Below are 27,769 nucleotides of genomic sequence, written 5' to 3'. Positions count from 1 at the left end.
ATTGGTATGCTGCTTTTGACCTACAGGATGCCTCTTTTCATGTGGCCTCTCTTCAGTTCATAGTTAACAGTGTATAACAAACCATATACAAAGCTGTCCTTTGGTCTCTCTTCAGCCCCATGGGTATTTGCAAAATGTATGACACTGGTAGTTGTCATGAAGCAAGGTATGGGCAGCTGGTCCTAGTGGGTAGAGCAGTGGGCCTCAAGATCTAGTGGGCATAGCCGAAGTCAGGAACCAGGAGTCAGGCAACGAGCAGGGGAGCACGTATGGAGTGGACTGGAGCAAGGCTGGGAATAAGATAGGCAAGGAGCAATTGCAGCTGTGGGCATGAGCATTGATCAGCCATCGACCTTCTGTGCGGGGCTTAAGAGCGCATCTGTTGGTTCCTCTAGCCAATCAGGAGATCTGGCCAGTCAGGTGCTTCTGCTTCCAGTCAACTGGGATTCAGCTGAGAGTCTTTTGTTGCTTACTTGGGGATGGAACTAGCTGGTCCCAGGCTCAGCTGCAAGCCCTAATTCCTGACAGTAGCGATCCATCTGCACCATCTAGGAATTAAAATATTTCCTTAACTAAATTATTGGCTAGTTTGAGGACGATCAAAACTAGAAGAAAAGGAGTACTGGTGGCACCTTAGAGACTAACAAATTTATTAGAGCATAAGCTTTCGTGAGCTACAGCTCACTTGCATCCGATGAAGTGAGCTGTAGCTCACGAAAGCTTATGCTCTAATAAATTTGTTAGTCTCTAAGGTGCCACCAGTACTCCTTTTCTTTTTGCGAATACAGACTAACACGGCTGCTACTCTGAAACCAAAACTAGAAGGTGACTTGTTTCATCAATATGAAACTCAGAAGAAATCTTACGTAAAATTTTTGGATGGAGTCGTAATGATATCTTCTCCTTGGAGAACACAGTAAAGGGAGAGCACAGAGAGCACACAGCTAGTCCAACTCAAAAGGCAGTTTTATGAGACTATTAAGAACAAAGATGAGATCCCAAAGTAGAGTGGTATCCCTAATCTGTGGGGAAAGGCTCATAAGACCTTTCAGGAACCTGAAAAGGTGGGATGAACAAAAATTGAGAAATCATCTACTGGTGAGTGCACTGTTATTGATGCTAGTGAACCTTGATGGAATTCAGAGAGAGACCTGAAGTTTTCAGTTGCAACAGGTAATCCAAGATTGTGGAAAGAGACATCTGGACAGGTGGATGATGACTGTTACACCAAAGATGATATCTTCTCCATTTCTGGAGGTAAGTGTCTTGATTCCTTCTTGCTATTTAACAGGATGTATTGTATTCCTGATAAACAGGATGCCTGTAGCCCCGAGAACTATTGAGAAGCAACGCTAAAGTTTCAGAACATTCAGATTGTGATGAAGTGTTCCACCAGCATTCTCAGATAGTGGTCAAGAATTTCTGGGGAACTGCCATGGAGAGTGAAGAGTGAGTCTGAGATAAGGAAACCAAACCTGTGTTGGCCAAGTTGGTGCAATCAAAATAATCCTGGTCTGGTCCTACTTAATCTTGTTGAGAACTTTAAAAAAAATGGAGTTGGTGGATATGCATTAAAAAAAACCAAAAACTTTGTCCATGTAATGAGAGAGGCGTCTCCTAGAGATTGTGTTCCTCCTCTGAAACAGAATTTTCTGCATTTCATGTTGGCTGCAGTGGTGAAAAGGTTGACCTCAGGAAACCCCCGAGCTAGGAATATTTTGTTGAGGACTCGAGTCCAACTTCCATTCATAATTTAGGGAAAAAAAGGTCTGGTGAGGATATCTGCCAGGCTGTTTTGTATACCCAGAAGGTAAGAAACCGAAATGACTCTCTGGTTGCCTATGCGCCAATTCCAAAACTTTATTGCTTCTGTGTAGAATGAGGGGGAACGTGCTCCTCCGTGATGATTGATGTAATATATACAAGCTACATTGTTTGTCATGATCTTGATTGACTTGCTTTTGATTAGGGGAAGCAAGTGGAAGCAAACATTTCTGAGTGCCCTCAATTCTAGCAGATTGATGTGCAAGTGCACTGTTCTTGTTGTGACTATTTGCCTTGGGCTGCGTGAAGACCCAAACCTGCTCCCCACCTAAGGAGACATGCATCTGATATTATCCTGATTGTAAGGAGATTCTGGATAAACGGGATTCCTGCACAAATCTTGAAAGGATCATTCTACCAGGTGAATGATTGTAGAACTGGCTGGGTATAGACACCAGTTTGTTCAGATTGTGTTTGTTTGTGTACATAAACTGTCCTGAGCCACCCCTGGAAACACTGAAGATGTAAATTGCTGTTCTGTGTTATAAAAACACAAGCTGCCCTATCCCCCAGAAGCTGCAGACATGTACTTGCTGGGACTCAAGGACAGAGCTGCATTCTTTGGATAAGGTTCTTTAAAGCAAGGAACCCTTTAGGAGGGACATAAGCTCTGCCCATCATTGAATCCAGAAACATTTCTATAAAAAGTATTTGCTGTGTAAGGATATAGGTCAATTTATTGAGACTTATTTGTAGGTCTAGACTGTGGAAAAGCAAAGTTCTTGTTTGAACTGCCAATTGTACTTCCTGATAAGACCGACCTTTGAGGAGCCAGTCATCGAGGTAAGGAAAGACTGTGTTATTCCTAGACAGTGGAGGTAGGAAGCTACAGCTGCCATGATTTTTGAGAAAACCCTTGGAGCAGAAGAAAGGCCAAAGGTACCATAGGTGCTGACTTCATGGGTGCTCCGGGGCTGGAGCACAAGCACCCACGGGGGAAAAAAATGGTGGGTGCTGTACACCCACCGGCAGCCCCCCTACCAGAACCTCCCCGTCTCGCCAGTGCCTCCTGCCACTGGCGGGCCCCGCAAATCAGTGCCTCCCCCTCCCTCCCAGCGCCTACCACCTGCCGTGGATCAGCTGTTTCAGGAGGCATGGGGGGGAGGAGTGAGGACACAGCATGCTCCGGGGAGGAGGTGGAACTGGGTGGGGAAGGGTAGGGTGGGGACAGGAAGAGGTGGGGTGGGGGCAGAGCAGGGGTGGGAAGAAACAGGGTGGGGGTGGGGTCTTAGGGAAGGGGTGGTATGGGGATGGGGGGACACCCCCTGGCAGATTAGAAAATTAGCACCTATTCCTGGTACTGGTTGTGGTTGTGATTGAATGTGAAACAAAGAAATCTTATGAGAGGGATGAATTGCTATGTGGAAGTAGTCCTCTTTGAGGTTGAGAGTTACAAACCAGTCCCCAGAGTCCAGGGAGGGAATTATAGCTGCTAGGGACACTATCCTGAATTTTAGATGTATGACTGTTTTATTCAATTGCCTGAGGTCTAGTATTGGCCTCAAATTCCCATTCTTCTTGAGTATCAGAAAATATCTTGAATTAGAATTCTTTTCCTCTATGGTGACTAGACTTTTGAGTGATGTGATCTCCTGTGCAAGCAATTGATCATGTAAGGGGTCTGGGAAAGGGGGTGGAGGGAGAGATGTACGTAAACTGGATAGTATAATTTCATGTAATGGCCTCCAATGTCCATTTGTCTGATGTTATCGCCTCCCATGCTTGTTGGAATAGAGAGAGGCAGTATCCAAATTAAGGAAAGGGATTGTATAATGCAGCTGAGATATCCTGAATATTGGGTAGTTTAGACTCTTGACCAATCAAAACTGGCATTTTGAAGATGTTGACAGCTGGGATGAAGCAACTGAGATAGTCATTGGTTTCTTTTTAGAAAATCGACTTTAGAAGTCGACTTTTTAGCTGGCGGTTCTCAGCTCTTTATATGTCTAACATGTTTATAGTATAGTGATTTAGACCAAATTTCTCCAACTTTTGAAAGATGAGCTCTCCTTTCAGGAAAATATTGTTAAAGGCTTATATGTATGTTAGAGTTTTAATTGCATGAAGTAAATTGTCTTTTAAAATGTGTCCTTTATTTTGTAACTATAATATGATTCTTTCTCTTCTTTCTTCCATGCTTTCATGAGCACTGAACTGGTTAACACTGACATTTAAAGTATCATCACTGGCACCTAAGTCAGCACCCTCTGGAATGAATGGGGTTTCTCACACCTCAGAGCTAAAGTTTCAGGCTCTCCTGCAAATTCAGACAGATGTGTCTCAGCTTATGTTTGGAAATACTCTTCACTGTCCTAGCAGCTAAAGACTAACTTAAAAAAATTGAAGCTGAAATTTTGGAAAACAATTGAGAGGGTCTATCTGTTCCATCCCTTCTAACTAGTCGTTCATGCCCACTACCCAGGGGTATACCCACACTCTGGGCAACGCTAGCTTAGCAAACACGATGAGCGTTGGGAATGTAGGTGAAGTATAGTGGTTTGGTAGTATTGTGTTTTGGTGTAAGGAGGTTGTTGGTGGATAGGGAGGACATAAATGTTGATATATAGTCAGAATTAAGGCTGTTGGGAGAACCTTAATTACAGTGTCCTGATTTACAAACATTGGGGTAAACCTAACCCATCTCCACCATCAAAATAACACGGTGGGGTAATTTCTGTGAGGTGAGCCTCACAGAAGTATCATTTGCCTGAGTTCCCTCTCACAGGTTTTACCATGGTAGGAGTGATCCAGCCCTATGAGATTAAATTCCTTTTCTCCTTCCCCATACAAGTGATTTATGTTGCATCTGAGCATAGTGTTTCCCAAAGGGATGGTCCCAGAAGACCTGTCCGGTTGCATGATGCTGGTTCCTCCGCCTTAACTGCATCTGGGACATTGGCGGGGGGCTGAGCTCTGACTGGGACCCATGGGCATAAATAATAACAGTCTTTAAAAGACGTTAAAATACATTAAATTCTTGGTCTGCACAATAATGAATGAGTGAGGGGAGGTGTCCAAGAGACATCTCACTATCAAGAGACAGTCCACACTGTGAAAAAGTTTAAGAACTGCTCTCCAGCTCTAATCTGTCTGCTGCATGTGCTCAAAATATTGTCAATAAGTATCACAAGACAGAAATACTTAAATGACCCAGATTATAAATAAAACATCAGACTTTAATAGGCACTTAGGGAGTGGGAATTGTATTAAGATTTTTGCATTTTTATTGCCATTTTGTGTGTATGATCCACTTTTGTCTCCTCCCTTCCCTCCAAAAAAGAAAAAGAAAACAACCTAAACACTGCATCTTTTGGGTTAAAAATATACATTTTATCATTTCAAAATTTGAATTTTTGTTCAGATGAAACTGCAACTTTCACATTAAAATATGTGAAAATTTGTGGGTTTTTTTGCATGCAAATTGTTGTGACTTTTTTTCTGAATTTCGCATAGCCCTACATAGAATATCAGCAAAAAATTTGTAAACACCACTTCGATAGCCTGGGGGGAGGGGGGGATTTGGAATGTATTAAATTAAAACATTTAAATAAGCCCTCAAATTTTCTTAGAGATAAATAGCAATAGTCACACCCCCATATCTTGTTCTTGACACTTTCCAGTCTTAAGTTTCAGGAAATGGAGGGAAGGGAATAGCAGGATTTGCTTTTTTGGTTTAGTGTCTGTGTCATTCTTTTGCTCTTTCTTCTGCTGGAGTTGATCTATAACGACCAAAAATACAATAGATATGATGAGAGTGGCTCCTGCTATGTAGAACCCTGCGCTGTAATTTTCTGCCATGTCCACAATCAGACCTGGTGGGAAAAGCAAATGATAGCGGTATGATTTGTCAAGAAGAAATTAATGGAAATTGCTGAGATATCTTATTAAGAAGGGGAACACCTTTTCTTTGTGAGTTTGTTTCATCTTCTGGCTTTGTAAAGGTTGATTCATCAGTTTAAGATACTTGTAATGACAGAAAATGTAGAGCAGGTTTAGGCCCATATTTACAAAATTAGTTGCCTAAATTGCTCTGTTTGCAAATGCACCCATCATGGGTTCTTTGTTCAAGCACAGTGGGTAATTGTGTGTAAAAGCATCTGTTATTGGGTGCAGTCACCAGTTCTGCAGGCGCAAATTTGGGGTGCAATGGACAGATGTATGGGTACAACTTAACCAGCCACAAAATTTAGCCACATGGACTATGAGGTATCTGACTGCTTGTTGTTTAGAAGCCAGTAGTGCCAGTTTGGCTAGCACCATCACAAGTTTTGAGCATCTGTCCTAGTGAACTGGTTTCCCACGCAATTTCCAAGAACTGTACAGCAGGCAATCGCCTCCTGCTGTGCTTTTTGCTAGTTGTCTCTCCCTCAGCAGCAGCAACTATTGCAGAGTGGGAGGTCCCAGAGTGCTAGTGAGACCACAAACAGGGCAGGAGGCAACAAAGAGTGGGGGGAGGAGAGGAACGATCTATGGGAGGGTAGAGGGAACAGAAATTGTGAAGAAGCCATGTCTGGAAAGGAAGAGCATAGGGTGAACCATAGAGGATAGAAGGGAGGGCAGGTCATGGGGGGCAGAGGTGAGCTATATGGGCATGATCAGAGAATAGAAGGGGGGCCACTGTGGGATGGAAGAGGGAAATGATAGATTTTACTGTGGATGAATTTTCAAACCATTGAGTGGCCACTGGAGGGTTTGTGCTATCTCTGGTGAATCCTGTGGTGTTTTCCTGACCCTCCTAAGAGGAAAATCCCCTAAAATCCACCAGATCAGTGGATAGGAGCCTCATGGTCTTCATTGTGTTGGAAAATGCTATTTCCTTCTCACACACATGTGGGTGTTATACCTGACCTATACCAGCTCAGATTAATACAGGGGATGGGAAAAATGTTAACACTTGTTAAATCCCTTTATTCATGATGAGCCAAGCTCAACCCAAGGGCAAGCAAGTGCAATTTCCCTGAAGTCAATGGAGTTTGCATCTGCTCACGCCAGGGCTGAAGTTGGCCCAGTGACACCAGTTTGTAAACTAAGTGCATGGTATTTTCTGAGCCCCTCAGGGAATGTGGAAGCCCCTCTGTATTCTCTTCCACTCTTGTCTCAAAGGCCCTATACACCCAGCAGAAAAGGACCTGCAGGGATAAGTTTTGCCATATCAGATTCTATTGGTGGACTACCAAGCCTGATATCCTGTCTCGAACAGTGGCCAATGATATAGCATGCCAATGTGCATGTGCCAGGTGCAGTCATCCTAGGGCAACATGAAGCTCTTCTGTTGGAGTGTGCTGGGAAGAGGAGTTCATTGAAGTATCTGCTATATTATCAGCCACTATATAGCTGCAACTCTCTGTGCAAACAGCAGCAGAGACTATTAGATCACCCTTATCTGAGTATTCTTAAAAGGAACAGTTCAGAGCACAGTGTACTTATCACTTATTTTGTGTACAGGAATTTAATGCTAGTGAAAGATGCCACCAGGCTGACAGCTCTACAGAATTAAATTCTCTGTTTAGCCACAAAACAGGAGGACAGCACAGATAGTGGCACATTTATATACATAAAAACAAACCCTACAGTATTGTGCTGTAGTTGCCCAGTGCACTGCAGTGTTGCTGTTGTTAAGTGCTGTATTTTGGACAGTCACTGAGTAGCACTGTAATAATTTTCAGAAGGGTAGTGTGAGCTTCCTCCTGGCATCCTGCTAGTGAGCCTCAGCCCTGACCTGGGGCAAGATGTTGGTCCTGTCTTCAGGGCCATTCTATTCTTAGCTTCTCTGCTGTTTAGGACAGTTATTTTTCAAATAATCATAAAAGTTAGAGAGAGAAGAAATTCTTATTTCTAGCCAGGCTTCAACATGGCCTGCAGATACCACAGTGACAGGTATGGTGTAAGAACGTGAATGAATGGATAGGATATTGTGGGTGCACAATCATGCTGTGGCCGTGAAACGCAGGCACAATTAATTTTACCCACACTCATATCCATCTAGACAACTTCCTGGTTTGCTAAAGCAGTCAGGTAGCTTAGACTGCTCAATGAATGCAATTACACATGCAGTTAATTGTGCCTAGAGTGCTGGAGGCAGTCGGACCAGAACTATATGGAAAAGGGCTGTAAAAATTACTTACTTTCTGAAATTATGCTGTTACATGGGACCAATTCGAAAGACTCCCACTAAATTCAATGGCTCATATGCATTGGCTTACAATCATATTGGCCTTTTCTCTGCTGTATCACATTGCAAAATTATATCTACTTTGCTGTCCACTGTACCCCCAAAGTCTCCGTCAGCATTACTGCTTAGTATCCTGCTTGGATATCTGTGTTTTGTATTTTTCTGCAGTCTTTGCATTTGAATTTTTCCAGCTTATATTTCTACTCACTCAAGGTTTCTCTATGTGGCCTATTTCTTCCCACTGGTTTTTGTGCCACCTCTCCATTTAATATATTGATTGGCTGAGATGCTGCCAGAAAACATATTGGTATGTTGAGGAGCATTTCCTTAAGAGGCACTTGTTGCACACACTAAGTGGCCAAGCTTTGAGCTGAGGTTCTCTGCAGTAGGCCAGAAGGGGATGGAATCCTCCTACAGCCATTACCTCCAAGCAGTACCACCGCTACTCTGTGGCCAATACTACAGTCTCAGGGATGCAGTAGCCCCCATAGTTCATATCATGTAATCATGCCTATATCCCCTTACTCTGCTTCTCCCACAAACATGCTCTCTGTGCTGGGACACTGGGAGTCCTACAGAATTGTACTCCATGGCAGGAGTGGCAAGTTATATGGGCCTGTGGTGCCCGTGCTCCAGGAATATTCAGGGCCCAGGGGCCCGGCTTCACTAATGTTGGGGGCTGGGTCTCTCCCCCGGCCCTGCGTGCCTCCCCTGAAGTATCTCCCAGCCCCACCTGCCACCCCAGGGTGATTTAAAAGGGCTCGGGGGCCCCCAGCCACCGCCGCCACCACTGGCAGAGCAGTGGAGCTAAGGTGGCTTCCTGCCCAGCCACGCGCCGCACCACTCCTGGAAGCGGCTGGAACAGCCCTGGGGGTGGGGAGGTCTGCATGCATTGCCCCCCCCAAGCGCCAACTCTGCAGCTCCCCATTGGCCAGGAACTGCGGCCAATGGGAACTGCGGGGGCGGTGCCTGAGGGGTGCCCCCCACCTGGGAGCCTCTGCCAGAGGGGTGTGCCGGTCACTTTCAGGAGCCACCCGAGGTAAGTGCCTCACCCGCACCCAACCCCCTGCCTCATCCCAGAGACCGCCCCCACCACAGTAAGGTGGAGGTTAACTCCCTCCCAGAGCCTGACCTCCACACCCCCTCCGGCACCCCTGCCCCTGCCCAGAGCCGGCATCAAACTCCCTCTCAGACCCCGACCCTCACCCCTCCCACACTCAAGCTCTCTCCCAGAGCCCAAACCCCCTCCTGCACCCAAACTCACCCTCTACCACACCCCAACCCCCTGCCCCAGTCCAGAGCCTGCACCCCAAACCCCCTTCTGTACCCCTGCCCTGGCCCAGAGCCTGCATCCAGCACCCACACTTCCTCCCAGAGTCTGCACCCCTCCTGCACCCAAACTCCCTCCCAGAGCCTTAGGCAGGTGCGGGGGCAGGGCGAGATTTGGACCCATTCTTGGCACCACCAAAAATTTGCACACCATGGAGCAGGTTTGTATGAGGGCATGAATGCTGGCAGGAATCCTGCCACTCTCCCACCAGTTTCACTGCTGGGGATGGCTCTATACAGAGGGAGGAGAAGGGGCAAAATTTTCTCCATAGGATTTAGTCTGGCTCTTTGTATTATCAATTTTGTAGCTCAGATAACTAGAGATGGGTTTGAAACATGACTAAAATCCATACTGGGGAAAATTTGGACCAGATCTAAACTTCTCAGTTTAAGCCTATCGCTATAAAACAACAAGCAGTTCACTAATAAGCTGTGTTTATGAAAGTGCCATCTCAACTTACCAGCAAGAGGAGGCCCCAGAAAACCTCCAGTGCTTCGAATGAGCATAAAAAGCCCCAAGGCACTGTCAAAATCTGACATACCCACGACATCTGCCAGCACTGTAATGTGGATGGACACTGTCGCACCAAAGAAAAAGCCATAGAAGCCGGTGAATATTGCCAGAGACGGGTAATTGTTAGCCAGTGGCAATAACATCAAAGACGTGCTGATCAGAACAACTGTCATTGTCAGCAACTGTATAGTCCTAATAAGGTGGAGGTTAGCATACCAGCCACACAACAGCCTGCCCATGAAGTCCGCTATAGCCAAAATGGATAGGAGAGATGCAGTCCAAGACTCATCTATCCTTAGGCTGTAGCTAAGTGGAACCAAAAATAATGGAGGAACGAAAAAACTCATAGCAGCTAAAATACCAAAAATGGCATAAAGCATAAACTCCAGTCTCTTCACAAGCATCCAGTTGAATGTTTTTTGTGTGTTGGGAGATGCGTGTTCCTTGCCAGTCTTAGGCACAACCTCGCCGGATCGTCTCTGCGCTTCAGAACTCCTAGCTTCAGGACTGCAACGGTTCTTCAGGGGTCGCATCAGTGCTCCACAGACACAAATATTGAGTTGAATGCCACCGATGATCAACAGAGCACTTTTCCACCCATATAGACCAATTAACCACTGAAAAAAAGGGCCAAAGGTGAATGCAAAGGCACATTCCCCAGCACTGGCTACAGCATTGGCCAAAGCCCTTCTGTTAGAGAAATAATGGCTGACAATGCTAATGGCTGGTGTCCATGAAAAGGAAATCCCAAGACCTGCATTGGGAGAGAAGAAAAGTTAGCCTTGACCATGCTATTGTGTCCAGGCAGGAGCACACCGTTAAAGCAGAAAATGATTTCACACTATTACTTCTGTGTTAAATTTGCATAGTTAAAATCAGGAATTGTAAAAAGTTATGCTTCCATCAGCAGCATTAGCTCAGCTGTGTTACACATTCTGTATGTTTGTGTCAGGTGTTTTATGACATTTAAGTACACATTTAACCAGAAAAACAGGAATACAAAGTAGTGCATATAGATAACTTTGCATTATTCTCCTCCTCACTGCACAACTTTTGTTTTTCCAAAGACTATTGACCAATTTGCTACTGCTGAAACAAGTCACGCAGCTTAAACTGGATACACCTTGGGATGCTGCTGCTGCAGCACACACAGAGTGAAAATGTCCTGAGCCATATCCATGCATCAGGCTGAGGTGAATTCAAGTGCACGATCTGAGGAAGGGAGCAAAGATGGCATTATGCCATCCTTATGTGGTTCTCATTCTTAGGGCAGGCTGGAAGGATTTGGCCTTACAGTTGGTGTAAGCTGGAGCACCCATAACAGATCCCAAGAGTCAATTCTGCTGGCCCAGGATTGCCAGATTTCAAGAAGTGCTGGCTTCAGCCATGTCCTCTCACACAACCAGGATGGAACCAGAAATGGGTTATTATGTCAGCTTTATTCCCTGATCAAGGGGAATCCCCAGCAGGCTGATTAAACCAGCTTTCCATCCTACCTGCATCATTGGAACAATGCAGTGGGTTGGAGCAGGCTGAGGATCTGGCCCTGTGACTCAGGGTAATGGCCGTGTGATTTAACTTATTCCACACAAAGTGCAGCATTAGGGACACATTTTTCTTGCAGTTCTGCTACTTTTAGGCTCCTCAGATGCACTGCAAAATTCTTAATGCCATATTCGTTTAAAAATGAAAAGCTGCTGATTTTCTGGTTGCAGTTAGTTGCAAGTGAAAATGAAGCTTATCTATCTGTTATGATAATTTGCCATTGCAATTTTCTGATGCAGAGTCTTACCCACCTAAATGGGGGGAGGGGGGAGTGTGCATTAAAGCTTTCACACGAAAATAAATAAAACCAGCAACATTACAGCAGAAATTCGATATATTAAAAGAAAAAAACACTGAAAAAAATCACCCTAAATGAAGGGTCAGAAGTGCAAGTGTGAGACATCATTTTGATTGTACCTTGTAGGAAGCCAGTAGTTATATACATCCAGATAGTGTTGAAACCAAGAGACCCCAGTGTCATCCCTGAGAAAGCCAGGAGTCCTCCAATTATCACTACTGCTCGATGGGTGTATCTTGCACACAGGCTGCTAGCTACTGGTGCTAAAACAACAACAAAATAAGGATAAGGCAACATTAGGACATGAAGCTCACTAAACCAATTACACAAGAAAGGAAAACATTTAAGGAAAAGTTTCCCGCTCTTCTGTACCTGGCATCTGTCTGATCCAGTATTCTGTTGCCTCTATGTGTATGAGAAAATTAGAGCTGAATTCTACTGTGCTGATCTGAAAGGAGAATTTTGCCCCCAAAATGTAAGACTCCCTCCTGTGGAAGGGCAGCTCTAGCAGCATAATTAGCATGTGTTTAGGGAGGGGTATTCTGGGGTAGAGAGCAGACTTTCTGCAAAAAAAAAGGTTTTCAACATTTCCTTTGTGCAAGAGTCCTATTGAATTTAATGAAACTAATAATGTTCTGTAGAAATGATCCTAAACTTTTAATAGAGAATGAGATCCCAGCTATGCAATATTTTGGTCAATTTATTAGATTTTAATACTAGAGTATTATATATCTGCTAAAGTTTGGCTTAAAACTTCTATAGAAAAGTGATCAATTATCTGTTACGCTCTCTTGTGCTTACCCAAAAGGGGCTGTAAAAAACAGTAATTCCACAGGCAGAGAGTTGATAAAGCTGACTCCTTCTTGATGTTGCAAATCTTCTGTAATGTGCTGAGGAGATGCTGAAGATCCACATTTGATTTGAGGTATTTTTCCTATGCGTTCTCAGATTCAGTCCCTAAACTTGTTGGATATTAGGGGCTTCTGCATCTCGTGATGAGCTATGGGAACTGTACAACACACAATAAACAGCACAGCTTATATAGTTTCCCTGGGTACTGAGCAGTTCTTCGGGAGGGTTGGTTCTTTCACTTGTCATTCACAACTTGCTGCAAAAATTCCAGAAACTTAGACCCTGCGATCCAATCACATTTCAGAAGCATCAGTAATGTTTAGATACTCCTCTTGGAGTATAATCCAGTGCTTTTTGAACTCAGTGACTATCTGTTCATTGAAGTCAGTGAGCATTGTATCAGATGCTTACTGCCTACCATTTAAAGGACTGTTTTATCTTCTGTGTACAGTAGTTACTGAAGTGGCTAGAAGCTGTGTGAAATTGTATGACATTTCTATGGTCACTAGAGGGAGCTGAGGTAACACCTCACAGCGTTGTTTGATTTTACTTTAAGAAGTAAGGGCTAGCAATTTCATACAAATGAAGTTCCTAAGATCATAGAAATTAGAGTCTGAGGAGGGAATGACATTTAGCTCACTGGGTCAAAGTCATACTGGGAGCAAATTGTTTTCCACTTGTTTAAATCCCTAGTTATCTGAAACCCCAGCAACTGCAAATGGTCTCTGTTGTTAACATTCAGACATTTCAATAAGATCATTTGTCCTGTATCTTGTTTTACATATTACAATAGGAAATCTCTACCCTTGGGTGGGGAATAACGAAGGGAAAGAGTCGGGAAAAAATGAAGCCACAACTATGCTAAGAGTAATAGTAAAGGTACAGCCTGAGGCAAAGCAATTCATGGCTAAAAGGATGAGTTCTGAACAGACCAACTGGCTTCTTACACTGGAGTCTCAACCTGCTGACTGATACTAAACATGCTGGAAATGAACAGTGTGATGGATACATCCTGTGCTGCTCACTGCACTGGGAACATCAGTTTATAGAGGCAGCGCAGGAGCTGCAAGAGGAAGAGTGTGTGTGTGTGGGGGGGGAAATAAAGTATTTGACCTCAGTAGCTTCAATGGGCAAAAGAGTTCGGAACCACTGATACGTTCTGTGCTGTTTGCCGGAGTGCCATTGTTCATGGCCTCTGCCCATTCATTCGTGTACATATCTAATGAGCAAATCCTGGTGTAAAGTATGGAACAGCCCAAGTTTCTTTGCAAGTTAGAACACTTACACGTGAATAATAGATGCTGAGATGGCTGGTACAGATGAGGCCTCCTGCTGCAAACTGATCAAGAAAGTTGGGAGCTTCCATTTACTCCACCAAAGGCTGAGTGCTCTACCCACTAACTAAAATACTCAGCAACTTTTCATGAATCTTTGATTCACTGTGGTTAAAGGTAACATTTAGATGGAACAGTTATCATCCATACCAATTATGAGAGGCAGTGAACTTGGTCTGGGGGATGATGATTGTATAATATTTATAGATACTTTGCCTTTCTATGCTCTGTTCCATCCAAAGATCTCACAGTGTGTAACAGATATTAATGAATTAAGCCTCAAAACACTCCTGTGGTGATATGTGACCCCTACTATTTGGATAGGAAACTGAGAAGAGAGACCATTTCTACAATTTGCCTAAGGTCACACAGTGAGTCTGGCCCATCTGTAAACAGAAAACAATGCTAGCCCTTAGGATGGTGTAGTTTATTGCTGTTATTGCACTGTTGATACCAGCTTGAGAGGGCATCATACTTTCCAGGCTATGTAAGACTGCCCGTTTTCAAAGTTGGATGGTTTTGGGGGGAAAAGTGGCCTCAAAGGGTCAGATTGTGGAAAACATTTGTCACAATTTATTTTGTTCCCCCACCCCTCAAACACCTCCATATAAAACTCTCTAAATATGGATTTCACAGTTAAGGACAGTTCGGGTTAAAAACAGTTTGGGATAATAGAAGAACTGACCTGAAACTTTCCCCACAACTGAAACTAACCCTACACCTTTTTTGAGGTAATATTTAATAAATGTGTGTTTATGTACCCCTAGTTGAGATTCCCAACCACTGGAACGATTCTGATAAATTCTGACAAGTTTCTGAATGGAAACTTTGTACCCAACTATTAAATCACAAAATTCATTTCCTTATCCCTATACTCTGGTACTGGGAAGAAAACTGACTTGTACTCATGTAATCTGACTAGCCTCAGAGCCTGCTGAGCAGATGTATGTTTGGTATTTGGTATATTTTCTGATCCATTCCTTTACCTTCACCCCATGTTATGTCATAACCTGGAAATTCCTATGAAAACATAGTTTTCCCAAATAGACTTTTTTTTCAGACCAAGATTGTGTGCAAGTCACACAAACAGTATCACAATTGGTCATTGATATGCTGACCTCATGGACTAAACAATTTCCATTATGATTACCTATTATAGTTTTACAATGGGGTAGAATGAAGGGTAGGATGGGTGTGCATTGTTTTTTAAGAGCCAAGATAGCTGCATATAAATTAGTTCTTGCAGAATGTAAAAACCACACGACATTGAACATTGTGCAGTGAGAATAATAATTTGTTGGAACATATATGAGAAGATGGCATTTGCCTGGTTTGCTGAATGCTATTGTTCTGATTTGCTACAGCAGCCATTCAAAGAGTTCTATGGGAATTGTCCAATGATACTTTCTTTGTAATCCTGCTGCTTTAAAAGGAGTTTCTGGAGGAGATTGTATGGTGGACTCCAGCAGGTTATGGAATGCAATTTATTTACAGGGTATCTGTTATAAAGCTTTTTCACAAAAAAATTATACTACTACTTGTTGCATATTACCTGCTTATTACTGTTGTTTTACTATATAGACGAGTGTATGTGGGGATTACTTGATGACGATGATTAAAGATTCAATCTGCATTTATTTGGGATTATTGCATTACAAATGGTGAAAAATGACCCACTTTGCAGAGCAGTTAATGATTACACCAGGGGCTGGTTAGTGAAGAATCAGGTGCAATGAGCCCTTAGTTACTTACTTATGCTGGTATAAATCAGAACTAACTCCATTGAAGTCAATGGAGTCACACTGGTTTGTTTAAAACCAGCATAAGGGATTGTTCCTAGACACTTTGAAGTCAATGGGAATATCCCCATTGACTTCAATGGGTTGAGGGTATATCTACACTGAGGAGTTACTGCAGCATGTGTAGTAGACATACCTGAGCTGGCTTTGATTTAGCCAGCTCGAGTAACAATAGTAGTGAAGCTGTGGCAGGATGGGCAGCAGCATATGTGCACAAGCCCACCCAGGACCTTGGGTATGTACTGGAGTGGCCAGCCTGGGCTGCCATAGCTTCACTGCTATGGTTATTCAAGGCAGCTAAATCAAAGTTAGCTGGGGTATGTCTACATGTGCTGCAATCACACCAGTGATTGCACTGTAGCTATACCCTAAGTGAGAGGGGGAATCATCCTCCATGAGTTCAAGTATACAGAGCTCTAAAGAAGAGAACAATGAAAACTAATAAATGATATATACCTCCAGAAATGACCTCATGTGTCCTTTGCATACCTAAAAATGTCAGCACTTTAAAGTCTAATGTTTAGGGCCTTTCCATGACCAGAAGTGAGTGCTGTGTCCCCCATTGGGAAGCTGGGCATCTCCCCTTCACAGTGGAATAAAGCTCCAATTTCTAGCGCTGCAGTTATGAGATGTCAGTCTTTCAAGCTGTGATATTTCTAAGTGTTGTGTCAAAGTTCCTCCACTACCTTGGTTGGTCCTGCGCTTATTGGCAGATTTGCTCACCTCAGAGATTCACGGTAGCCCTCAGTTTGGCCACTTTCGTGGTTCAAATCTGCCGTTCACTCAGATAACCTCATTACTGGCCAGCATGGAGAAAAAGAAGAACAACCCCCAGCAGTCTCTGCTGATCCACCATGTGGGGCAGGGAACAGCCGAAAGACCTTCCTCTCTGGTGGAACCCACAGTCCAGGTCGACTCCTCCTGTGTATGATCAGGAGTTCGGAGGTTCGGGGGGAACCCGGGCCTGCCCTCTACTCCAGGTTCCAGATGTCTAGAGTTGATTGTAGCTGTCTAGAGTGCCTCCTGTAACAGCTGCATGACAGCTACAACTCCCTGGGCTACTTCCCCATGGCCTCCTCCCAACACCTTCTTTATTCTCACCACAGGACCTTCCTTCTGGTGTCTGATAATGCTTGTACTCTTCAGTCCTCCAGCAACACATCCTCTCACTCTCAGCTCCTTACGTGCCTCTCCCTAACTGAAGTGAGGTCCTTCTTAAATCCAGTTTCCCTGATTAGCCAGCCTGTCCTAATTGATTCTAGCAGCTTCTTCTTAATTGGCTCCAGGTGTCCTAATTAGCTTGCCTGCCTTAACTGGTTCCATCAAGTTCCTTCTTGTTCTGGAACTGCCCGTTACCTTACCCAGGGAAAAGGGATCTACTTAATCTGGGACTAATATATTTGCCTTCTATCACTCTCTGTGACTGTGGGGCCTATTTCCAATCCTCCGTCTTTTCACGTATCTGGGCAGAGTTCCTCTGGGCGGTGTCCACTGACTCCCTTGACACCTTTGAGGAGCAGCGGGCGCTGTCCGGGGTTCTCTGCTCGGTGTCCCCGTCCGGTTCCCTTCGTTTGACCCTTTGACCATGCTCCTGTCCCTGTTATTTCATTAGTTGTCCCCCGGATTTATTTGGTATCTAGGTCCTGTGGATCCCCCTTTTAGGCTGGGGGGAATCCTTTAGCAGTGGACGGGCTTCGCCCGCTCACTTCCCGGATCCCAATAGGATCACTCTCTGTGACTGTGGGGCCTATTTCCAATCCTCCGTCCTTTCACGTATCCGGGCAGAGTTCCTCTGGGCGGCATCCACTGACTCCCTTGACCCTTCGAGGAGCAGTGGGCACTGTCCGGGGTTCTTTGCCCGGTGTCCCCGTCTGGTTCCCTTTGTTTGACCCTTTGACCGCACTCCTGTCCCTGTTATTTTATTAGTTGCCTGAAATCACTTGGCTTCCACATCCTGTGGATCCTCCTCTTAGACTGGGGGGTGGGTCCTTTAGCAGTGGGCGGGCTTCCACCCACCCACTTCCTGGATCCCAATAGGATCACTCTTCTGTAGCCATTTGGGCTGACCCTGTCACAGTATATAATGAAGAGCTGTCACTGGACCAACAATCATTTTTTGGTGGAGGGAAGTGAATTTGTTTCTGAGAAGGAGCAATGATTTCTCTGGCAGTTTTTTTGTTTTGTTTTTGTTTGTTTGTTTTTTTAATGGTGGCTATATGAAATTGTTTGGGGGTTTGAGAGCTTGGGATAAGTATTAGGGATATGGATTAGTGGGCAGGATTTGCAGCCAGAGACATGGAAAAAGTATAATTTAGTATAGGCTTCTCTAACATATTACATGGTAGCATTGTCATAGACATGAATGCGGGAGTGGGGTATGTCTAGGCCTTCCTTAGTCACTGGCAATTCCCAACTACTACAATAGCCCTGTCAATTGCTACTGTCAATCTCAATAAACTAGAAGGCTGCTTTAAATTGAATTATGCCGGGAGACTGGCTTGGCATGCAGCCAACTCAAGACTGAGGGAATGGAAAGGTCACACTTGCACAGAGCTATGCTGAACACTTGAGATCTAGGCCTGATTTTAATTTCATTCAGAGATCTCAAAATGCCTTCAAAGGTGGGTCAGTGTTATAATTATTATCATTCCCATTTTACAGATGGAAGACTGACACACACAGGTTTTTGCAGCTTGTCCCATATCATGAGGAGAGAACCCTGGTCTCTTGATTTCCAAAGTGCTACTATTTGTTATAACTGAACATTCTCCCTTTCCCTTCATCTTTTAATTTTTGGCAGATAGTAGATATGTGGATGTAGTTCTGGAACAGGATCAGGTGGATTTAATGTTAGTGTAAACATGCCCTGTATTTACTTACTCTGTTGCTTTATGTACCTTTGTGTGCCCTGGAGGGATGTGTTTCTGTATATAGTTCTGTGTATAATGCATCCGATGAAGTGAGCTGTAGCTCACGAAAGCTTATGCTCAAATAAATTTGTTAGTCTCTAAGGTGCCACAAGTACTCCTTTTCTTTTTTGTATATAGTTAGATAGACATGACTTCCTTTGTGTATCTGACAAGTTTGTGAAAATACCTAATGAAATATGAATCACACAATAAACATCATTGGGGGCAGGAGGAGACACTTATACTCACCTCCTAAGTGAAACATGGCAATAGTTACCGATGTAATCCAGGAAGTGGTGCTTGCAAGTTCATCAAAATGCTGTTGAATTTCAACAAAGAACAAACCAAAGGTCTTTAGGACAGCAGTGGTGAGGCCCATTACTATGAAGGCTGACACCACCACCACCCATCCGTAGCCACCATCTGGTGGGCTGTTTACTCTGCGCTGCATCTTTTCTGTATCTTGAGTCTTCTCTTAGAGTTTTTTTGTGTGAGGATTTTTTTTTGTAATAGCTCTGCAAAACAGTAAAAGGTCCAGCATTAAAGAGATGTCATCCGCTTCTCTGGAAATGACTAGTGATCAACTACAGGTGCAGCGATCAAACAAAGAATAATGTGCACTTCAGTAATTTGGTTTATAACATTCACTGAAGGGTCCCTGAGCTGGGAAGCGGAGTCTCAGAAGAGGGATAAAAAGAGCAAGAGGACAGGGAGAAAAGGATGCGGAAGGAGAAGAAAAATGAGAAAGTGGAAATGGGAAAAGAGAGAGAGAAAAAGACAGCAGACGAGATGGGCATATTCTTAAAGAATGGAACCAGAGAGCCCAGCTCATTCTGAGCCTTCAACAGCCCCAGCCTGCCCAGTTTTTGAAGCCATGCTGTTAAGGCTGCCAAGCCCAAAATTTGATTCCTGCCTTGACATTATGTAATTTAAAATATCCCTTGGCAGCAACTTCCCCATCCCCACCAGCTCTCTAAAACCAGGGTTACAGCTCTCTGTAAACAGCAGCCGCAGGGCTGAGCTAAACAACCACTCTGTTGTCATGTGTGCATAAGACATGAGCATACACGTCATGCTGTTTCTCTGGCTGGTTCTGTTTGCATGACTCAGTAGGAGATGTAAACTGAGACGAATCCTGCTGTCTCTGAGCTCCAGAGGGTAGGAAAGATGTCAGTTTCAATCTTCTGTGAGCCTACAAGAGTAGGACTAATAGGGAGAGCAGCAGGTCACTGCTCATGCATCCTCATGTGCACAGCAAAGCCCTGGAACATGTTGGATTTCTCATTGCTGGGTCGCCCAGTTTAGCAGCTGACTTTATAAGCCAATTGCAGACCCCAGTAACAAGTATGATGAGTTACCTTATTGCCCGGGGGACATTTTAAAACAGAAAAAGTCAAGTAAGAGAAGTTGTGTTTGGGACCTCTGAACCTTGAAACTGTCTTTTTAATCACTGTGTAGATGCCTTGATCATTGCAGACAAAGCCTTCTCTTGTTCCTGCTTGTATCTTGAACAATGGTGAAGAGGCAATTCAGAGTAAGTGTCATAAGCTATTGATAAACCTAACTATCCTGTGCATTAATGTGACATGCACAGCGGGAATACGGAAAATGAAAAGGAACATTCTGCCTCAGCCTGAACAATGAAATAACTTTTCAGTACTTCAGAATAACATCAAATTTTATGAGCAGGAGGGCTGAGCCCACATAATAGGAGACAATTCTGCATAAGATCCTATAACAGGTGAAGACAATAGTAGTCTTACCTGCATGAGAAGCATGGGAGCAAGTCTGAGAATGGTTTTCAGTATGGAGCTGTGTGTTATTCTAGGTCCACATACAACATATCAGGGAATCAGTGTTTGACCTGCACGGGGGCAGTGGGTAAAGGCCTAATAGTGGTGGTTTGGGGTGTTATCCTTTGTGGAGATATTTTAATAGATGTGTCTCATTTGGTACATTCCTGAGAGAGAAAATTGTTCCTTTGAAGTCTTATGATGAACTTGGAATAGTCAGCCTTGCAGGGGTGGTTGACAAGTGGGCTGGAGTGGGTGAACTCTATCAGACACAGGAAAATGCTTCTTACCTCCCACCGTTTTCATTGTGGGCACTGGGGGGACTTTCTGTAGGCCTGGCTGTAAGCATGCATGCCAGCGGTTAAAAGAGACATGTTGTGGAAGACAGTTTTGATCACAGAGGGAGGATGTGTGCTGTGTGCCAAAAATGATCCCGTTACTTGTATTTATCTTGTCTGGGTGCATCTGGAAGGTGTGACGATTGTGGAGTCCAGACCTGCAGAACCCACCTGGCACCAAGTGCCCGCTGTAAGCCCCAAGGTAACCTCACACAAATGATGTTGTTCTGTGAGCACCAAACACTCTTCAGAATAAAAAGGAACCATCTGAGCAACTTTTTGAGCCAGAGCAAAAAATGCTTGAGGCTCCCCCTGTACGAGGCTGAAGCAAAGGAACTTTTCTGCCACATGCCTGGCTCTTATTTCTGACTGATATGTAGAACTGGATGTATTTGCATAACAGAGACAGGGCTGGCTGCAAAGACAGACAAGTGAATCAGCTGCAAAGGGGACTGAACTATCTCCAAAAATCTCCCTAAAACCCAGACAAAATAAATACTCAAGAGAAGAAGGAATGTCTTGTGGTTAAGGCACTGCATTGGGAATCAGGAAAATTGGATTCAGTCCCCAGTTCTGTCACTGAATTTCTGTGTGGCATTGGGCGAGTTACTTAATCTTGCTGAGCCTGCGTTTCCCCACTTGTCAAAAGAGGCTAATGTTCCCATACTTTACCTGAGGTTTTGTGCCAAATCCATAAATATATGTAAGTGCTCTGATATTGTAAAAAATATAGACTAGGGCAAAGTTACAGCTGTGCCCTGGGTTGCTGTGCTGGAAGGAGGCAGTCACAAAATTTGGTCTGAGGCACTGGGGAGCACAATTACGGATGCAGTAGTCATGACCAAATATGTGCACGTACCTGAGCAGGGTCATGATTAAGTGTTATCCCTGTGCGTGAACAAGAGAGTGCAAGCTAACCCTTTGTACAGATAGAATAAGCTCTGCTGTTTGTCATGCCTCACCCAGCACAAAATAATTATGACGCCTTATAAAAGTCTAATGCCTCCTGACATCACCTTGTACTCCTCAAGCTTCCCAGCCTGTCTCTGCCACATAAGAGGCATGATCTAGCCCATAATATACATAGCAACTTAACTCTCTCCTGCTCCTGAGTGCAAATATATCATAATTTAAGTTACTGCTCATAATTCAGGCTCTGGTTAGTTTTAGTAATCATGGACTTAGACTAGATACCCTCAGTTATTAGAGTAATTAATAATGTTACTGTAGCCAGATTTCTGGGAGTTTTCCCTGCCCTGCAGGTACTAGAATGATCTGTTGTTATTGACAGTACATTTTCAACAAGATTCTAGGTTTACCCACTTTCATGCTTAGGTACAAGGAAGTCAATTGACCCATCCAAGGACATACAAGTGAGACAGTAACTCAGCTGGAAGATCCCCTCTCACCTCACTCGTGTGCTCTAACTACTAAAATGTGGTAAGTGCAGAATATTTCAAAAGTCCCCACGTTCTCATCTTGTCACTGTGACTTCCCTATGGAAGGACAGGAAGAAAGGGATGCTTTATGTTTAGGGAAACTTCCCCTTCTCCAGCAGCTGGCTTCCAAAAGGATCTTTTGATTAAAATGTAAAAACTGGGTTGCAAGTACAAACAGCCTTTCTAGGATCAGACTGCTTCCGAGTTCAGAGCTCTCTTATGGCTGCCAGCATGAGTGCACAGGAAGAGAGGACATAGGGAGCCCCTGCACAAAAGGCAGCCACGTGTTTGTTTACATACAAATATGTATGTAATACTGGGGATCGCCTGGTGCGTGGAGGCATGGTCACTTGAAAGGTTTCACTGAGAACACGCCATGCCTCGCTGAGCAATCAGGAAGGGGATTTTCAAAATTCCCGGAGAATTTAAAGGGTGGGTCTGACAGTTGGTCGCCTGAGGGCAGGGCAGTAGAGTTCAAAGTGATGACCAGAGTGACTAGAACAGGCATTGTGGGACACTTCTGGAGGCTGATCAGAGCGCATTAATAGACCAGGGCATCCACACTGGCGCCACGGCACTTCAGCCAGGGTGCAGCAAGCGTTATGCTTCTCATGGAGGTGGATTACCGGGAGCGCTGCAGCTGTGGAGCCTGGTGCCCCGTGCTGCTTTAATGCACTCTAACTTCTAAGTGTAGCCAAGCCCTGTGTGTGGATTGGCGAAGCAACCAGTGCTGTTCAACTTAGAGAGCAGATGACCATGATCCCATCTACCTCTGCACACAAGCAGGGCGGTGCTGGGAGCAGTGCTACATCTCCGCAACTCACCAGCTACAAAGACATATTGTTCCCCTCACACATCACTTGCTCAGGCACTGAAGGTGTTCCCCTGGCTCTCAGAACCAGAATGTAGCTCTAATATTGTTACCAGTTTTAGGACATGTCAGACATGTGCGGTAAGTTTGTCAGGCACTAATAATAGATCATAATGTGTACTCTTTTGTCAATCTACAGTTGAGGACTCTAAATAACCTTCAAAGATTCATTAAGTCACACATTTCGGTTGTGTGTTAGACAAATAGTAGTATCTCCATTCTGCAGATGGAAAAACTGAGGCACGGCAAGTTTAAATGACTCTCCCCAGGTCATGTAACAAGTCAGTGGACGAGCCAAGAATAGAATCCAGAAATCCTGAATCCCACTCTCCTGTTTGAATACAACCAATATAAACAAATGCCCCAGAATTATTTAATTCACTCTCAGTGAAAGTCTAATCCTGTGAATTCAGTGGAAGTTGGAGATGCTTAGCACCTAGCAGGATCAGGCTCACAGAGAGGAGAAAAATTCAAGTACTGAGCTTTGTGATGAATGGGGACTAGGTAAATGAAAGGGACTAGGTAAGAGCAAAGCGATATCATTTTATTATTAATTATTATTATTTATTAATCAGTTTTTCCTTTCTTTTTATTTAAGCACCAACAATGGCACCTTGCCTTGTCCCTTGGTCTTAAGAGAAAGGAAACACCGTGAGGTGAATGAGGTACCAAAAAAAAGGGTGGGGGAGAACAAATCTCTCTTCATGTAAAAGGCTAGGACTGTGACACAATCATTATAAAAGCTGCATTACAGCAGAATTATGTAACCAGTTACAAAAGGGATTATTTGACTTGAAGGTATTTTCATACTGAAAGCCAACTGCTGAGTGTCTTTTTAATAAGTGAGTGACAAACACATCAGAACAAACCTTTGTTAATTGTCATCAGATTAAAAGTCTGGGGGGGGTGGCAGGGAAGAACACAAATAGCAATGCATGCTGAAATCCACATAATGTCTGTGCCCTGTAGTCACTGTTCAATAAGATACTTTCTGATCTTTTTTCAGAGTAGCAGCCGTGTTAGTCTGTATTCGCAAAAAGAAAAGGAGTACTTGTGGCACCTTAGAGACTAACAAATTTATTAGAGCATAAGCTTTCGTGAGCTACAGCTCACGAAAGCTTATGCTCTAATAAATTTGTTAGTCTCTAAGGTGCCACAAGTACTCCTTTTCTTTTTCTGATCTTTATCTGAGGTTATAAATTGGCCCTGACTACACCCTTACAAATCAGTTTTGCCCCCACAACTTTCAGGTGTTACATAGCTGCTGCTAATTATTGTTCCTGGAGCATAGAGATAAGAAGCCAGTTTAATAAAATCTTCCTTTCCTACTTCATTAATGTCATTTAAGCGAGGGACAGTCTAAACTAATATAGGCAATAAGGCAGCTCATATACATATCTTAACAAGAAGACTGAGAATAGCAGAATGCTGTCCAGAAGCTTGTCTAAAATAATTAAAGCATAACACAATGTTATGGATTATTTTACCTTCTTCAGATAACAGCTGCCCAGGTCTGAGCTGGATATGCAGCTCTTCCTCTACCTTCCAATGTCACATAAGCTCTTGATTTGTATTGCAAACCACCAGTTCCTGTTATTCATTCTTCTCCATGTTCAGTCTAATCAAATAAACCAATCTCTGGGATATGTGCATTGTACAGGATTTTTAGCCCAAACAGCAGTATGAGATAGGAACTCCTTTTTTTCTCTAAGTCATTTGGCTCCTCCTACACTCAGAGAAGCAGTTGGACACTACTAAGAAACCAGAGAAAGCAAGAGTAGGGTGGGGAGGTAGGTGGGTAAGAAGTCATAATAGGTGTGGTTGTATTTGTATTAGGCATGGGTGTTTGGATCGACAGTTTTGGTTCACCCAAGAATCGGGCCAACCTGAAAGTTTGGATCTGAATCGTGCCAGTGTTTGTTGAGAACTAGGGTTTGGTTGTGGCTCATCTCAGGTTTCTGAGTGTGTATGCCATGGGCCAGATCCTTCACCACACCTGAGGAGCACACAATACAATCAGCACAAGGGGACTGCAAAGGTGCTGCAAAACTTGCCTTTGTGCTCTCCAAATCCTGGAGCTGCTGCATACACAATTAGACCTTTTCACCACATTAGAGCTGCCCCAGGGTTGCAAAGTTTCTTTATGGAGCCCAATTTCTTTTGTGATCAAGTGCTTTGCTGGATCAGGGTCTGAGTTTGCACTGTACTCTGCATCTCCCAGCTTCTGCTGCTAGTTTTTGGTTATTGATTCTGTGCTTGGTAAGAATACATTTCACTGTGGTATAGGTAGTCTGCTAGTGTGACACTTCTGTGCAGGGTTCTGTAGCAGTAGCTTGTTTGTTTTGCTTCTCCTAGTGATCGGGTGATTTAGGTGCTAGTGACTTGATCAATATTCGGTGTGGGGCATATTAGTTTATTTGTTCCACTGGCCAGGAAGGAAGTACTGTTAAGTCATTAGGAGTGATATTATTAAAAATGGATATTTTCTTTTGGATTTAGCTTTTAATCTTCTGGTGCACTGCAGGGGAAGGGAATGTTTGCTGTTTTGTCTGAGGTGACACCAGGCACCAGACACTGATTAAGAGGAGAAAATACACCCAGTTCTGCTCTGCAGCAGATTGACACCACTATGCAGAGTGAAGAGTAAAGGAATGTTTTGAGACGCCTCAGGACTTAGCTCAAATCTGTGGGAGGAATAAGATGAGCTCCTTAGCACCACAGAGGAAGAGGGGAGGAGGATGGATCAGTGTAGCAGTGTGTCTTCCTCTTCTTTCCCCCCATGCAATAGTAAACTCAAAGGCTTCAGCCACATTATACTTTATTGGCAATGTGAATTCTGGATTGAAAAAATATGCTGGAATGGGTTGCCACATTCAGTACACAGCATCCTCAGGTATGAGTGTTACTGTCTGTACATGAATCACCGAACTAAACAACAAATATCAAAACCATTTGCAGATGCCCTTCAGCTCTTCAACTGTGTACAAGCGGTTTTGGTACAATTATTATTGATGTGAGGGAGCCAGTGCTAAAATGACAATTATCTCCCTCTCCTAAAAGCCCTTAATAATACTTTTGCACTTCTACAGTGTCTCCCCATGTGTTTCATAAACCTAATAATTAAGACACACAAATTCAGTGGAAACTGTTGCTCAGTGCGATTGATATTCAGGCCCAATGTATCTCAAGTTGGGAATCCAAAATTTGAGGCACACAAAATCAGTGGTCACTTTTGAAAATGTTGGCCCAAATTATTTGCCCAGTGTCAACTGGAGACACATCTAGAGGCAATGCTAGTGGGCCTAAATAGGTGTCTATGAGGGTGAGGGAATACAAAATGAGGTAAATAGTGAAGGGCAAGAAGTAGGTGAAAGAAGATGAGAATTCAAATGGGTGTGGGGAAGGCTACTTTAACTTACACCTGCACTCTCCCGTTCCTTTCTTTTTCTGTTACCCCTTCTCTTCTGGCTCCTCAGTGCATGTTACACCAACCTATATTCCCTCCTACTCACTTACCAACTCACTACAGCACTACACATTACATCTGAATTTGATCTAATAAATCTGTAGGAGAGCTTGGAATAGAATCCATATTTCACAATCTTCTCCTTCCCATTCCCGAATCTAAGGGTATGTTTACACTATGAAATTAGGTTGAATTTATTTAAGTCGACATTTAGCCTCCAATTTTACAAAGTCGATGCTGCATGTCCCACTATGCACATTCCATCGACGGACACTTCCTCACTACCATGGCTAGCATCGACTCATGGAGCAATGCACTGTGGGCAGCTATCCCACAGTTCCTGCTGCCTATTGGAATTCTGGGTTAGTCTCCCACTGCCTGATGTGACAAAAACATTTTTGCGGGGGTTTTTGGGTACATGTCGTAAGCCTTCCATGATGCACTTGCCTCCTCCGTCCCTGAAAACAATGGCAAACAATCATTTTTGTGCCTAAGCCTGAGTTACTGGTGCAGATGCCATAGCATGGCAATCATGGACTCTGCTCAGCTGTACATTGTTGTTGTGAGTGTCACAAACACCTCACGCATCGTCCTGCGGTATTTGCAGAGCTTAGGCAGGAGCCACCGTGCAGAAGAATGTGATGCCATGCAAATAGCCATGCTGGAAGCCGTCGAATGAAGCAATTGGCAGATGCTGGTGGTCGCAGCCGAGCTTGTTGACATGGTGGAACTCCGCTACTGGGTCGGGGAAACAAGCACAGACTGGTGGGACCGCATCGTTATGCAGCTATGGGATGACGAGCAATGGCTACATAACTTTCGAATGCGTAAGGCCACTTTCATGGAACTTTGCCAATTGCTTTCCCCAGCCCTGAAACGCAGCAATACTAAAATGAGATCTGCTCTGACAGTTGAGAAGCGAGTGGTGATAGCCCTATGGAAACTTGCAATGCCAAACCGCTGACAGACCAGTCAGTCAGAAATCAGTTTGGAGTGAGTAAATCTACCATGGGGACTGCTGTCATCCAAGTAGCCAGGGCAATCAATAGACTTCTGCTAAGAAGGGTAGTGACTCTGGGAAACGTGCAGGACATAGTGGATGGCTTTGTCGCGATGGGGTTCCCTAGTTGTGGTGGGGCAATAGATGGAACACATATCCCTATCTTGGCACCAGTCTACCTTGCTAAAGAGTACATAAACCGAAACGGGTACTACTCAATGGTGTTGCAAGTGCTAGTGGATCACAAGGGCTGTTTCACCGACATCAATGTGGGATGGTTGGGAAA

At 44.0% G+C, this 27,769-nt stretch overlaps 1 protein-coding gene and 1 long non-coding RNA gene across 2 annotated transcripts; one reads left to right on the top strand and one right to left on the bottom strand.

The window, feature by feature from the left end:
• Positions 1–725: 725 nt before the first annotated feature.
• LOC119856103 lies at positions 726–27,728 on the top strand. The gene is made up of 6 exons (XR_005293161.2): positions 726–1,257; positions 1,970–2,185; positions 20,035–20,110; positions 22,043–22,147; positions 23,616–23,673; positions 27,091–27,728. It is a non-coding gene; the product is annotated as an uncharacterized LOC119856103 (long non-coding RNA).
• On the bottom strand, positions 5,208–10,150 carry LOC122460428 (monocarboxylate transporter 7-like). The gene is made up of 2 exons (XM_043515297.1): positions 9,787–10,150; positions 5,208–5,636 (listed from the first exon to the last, which is right to left on the bottom strand). Exons 1-2 carry the CDS (start codon positions 10,076–10,078, stop codon positions 5,410–5,412), a joined length of 519 nt encoding a protein of 172 aa, XP_043371232.1. The 5' UTR covers positions 10,079–10,150; the 3' UTR covers positions 5,208–5,409.
• Positions 27,729–27,769: the final 41 nt, after the last annotated feature.

Source organism: Dermochelys coriacea, chromosome 5 (assembly GCF_009764565.3).
Source record: "Dermochelys coriacea isolate rDerCor1 chromosome 5, rDerCor1.pri.v4, whole genome shotgun sequence".
Classification (NCBI taxonomy): Eukaryota; Metazoa; Chordata; order Testudines; family Dermochelyidae; genus Dermochelys; species Dermochelys coriacea.
This window is presented reverse-complemented; position numbering and strand designations above follow the sequence as displayed.

What these genes read in the sequence shown, in the direction of transcription:
- LOC122460428 (XM_043515297.1), bottom strand. Translation starts at nt 10,078, where the DNA reads ATGGGCAGGCTGTTGTGTGGCTGGTATGCTAACCTCCACCTTATTAGG. An exon ending in TCTGGGGCCTCCTCTTGCTG is followed by an intron (nt 5,637 to 9,786) that starts GTAAGTTGAGAT and finishes TTTTCCCACCAG; the next exon opens with GTCTGATTGTGGACATGGCA.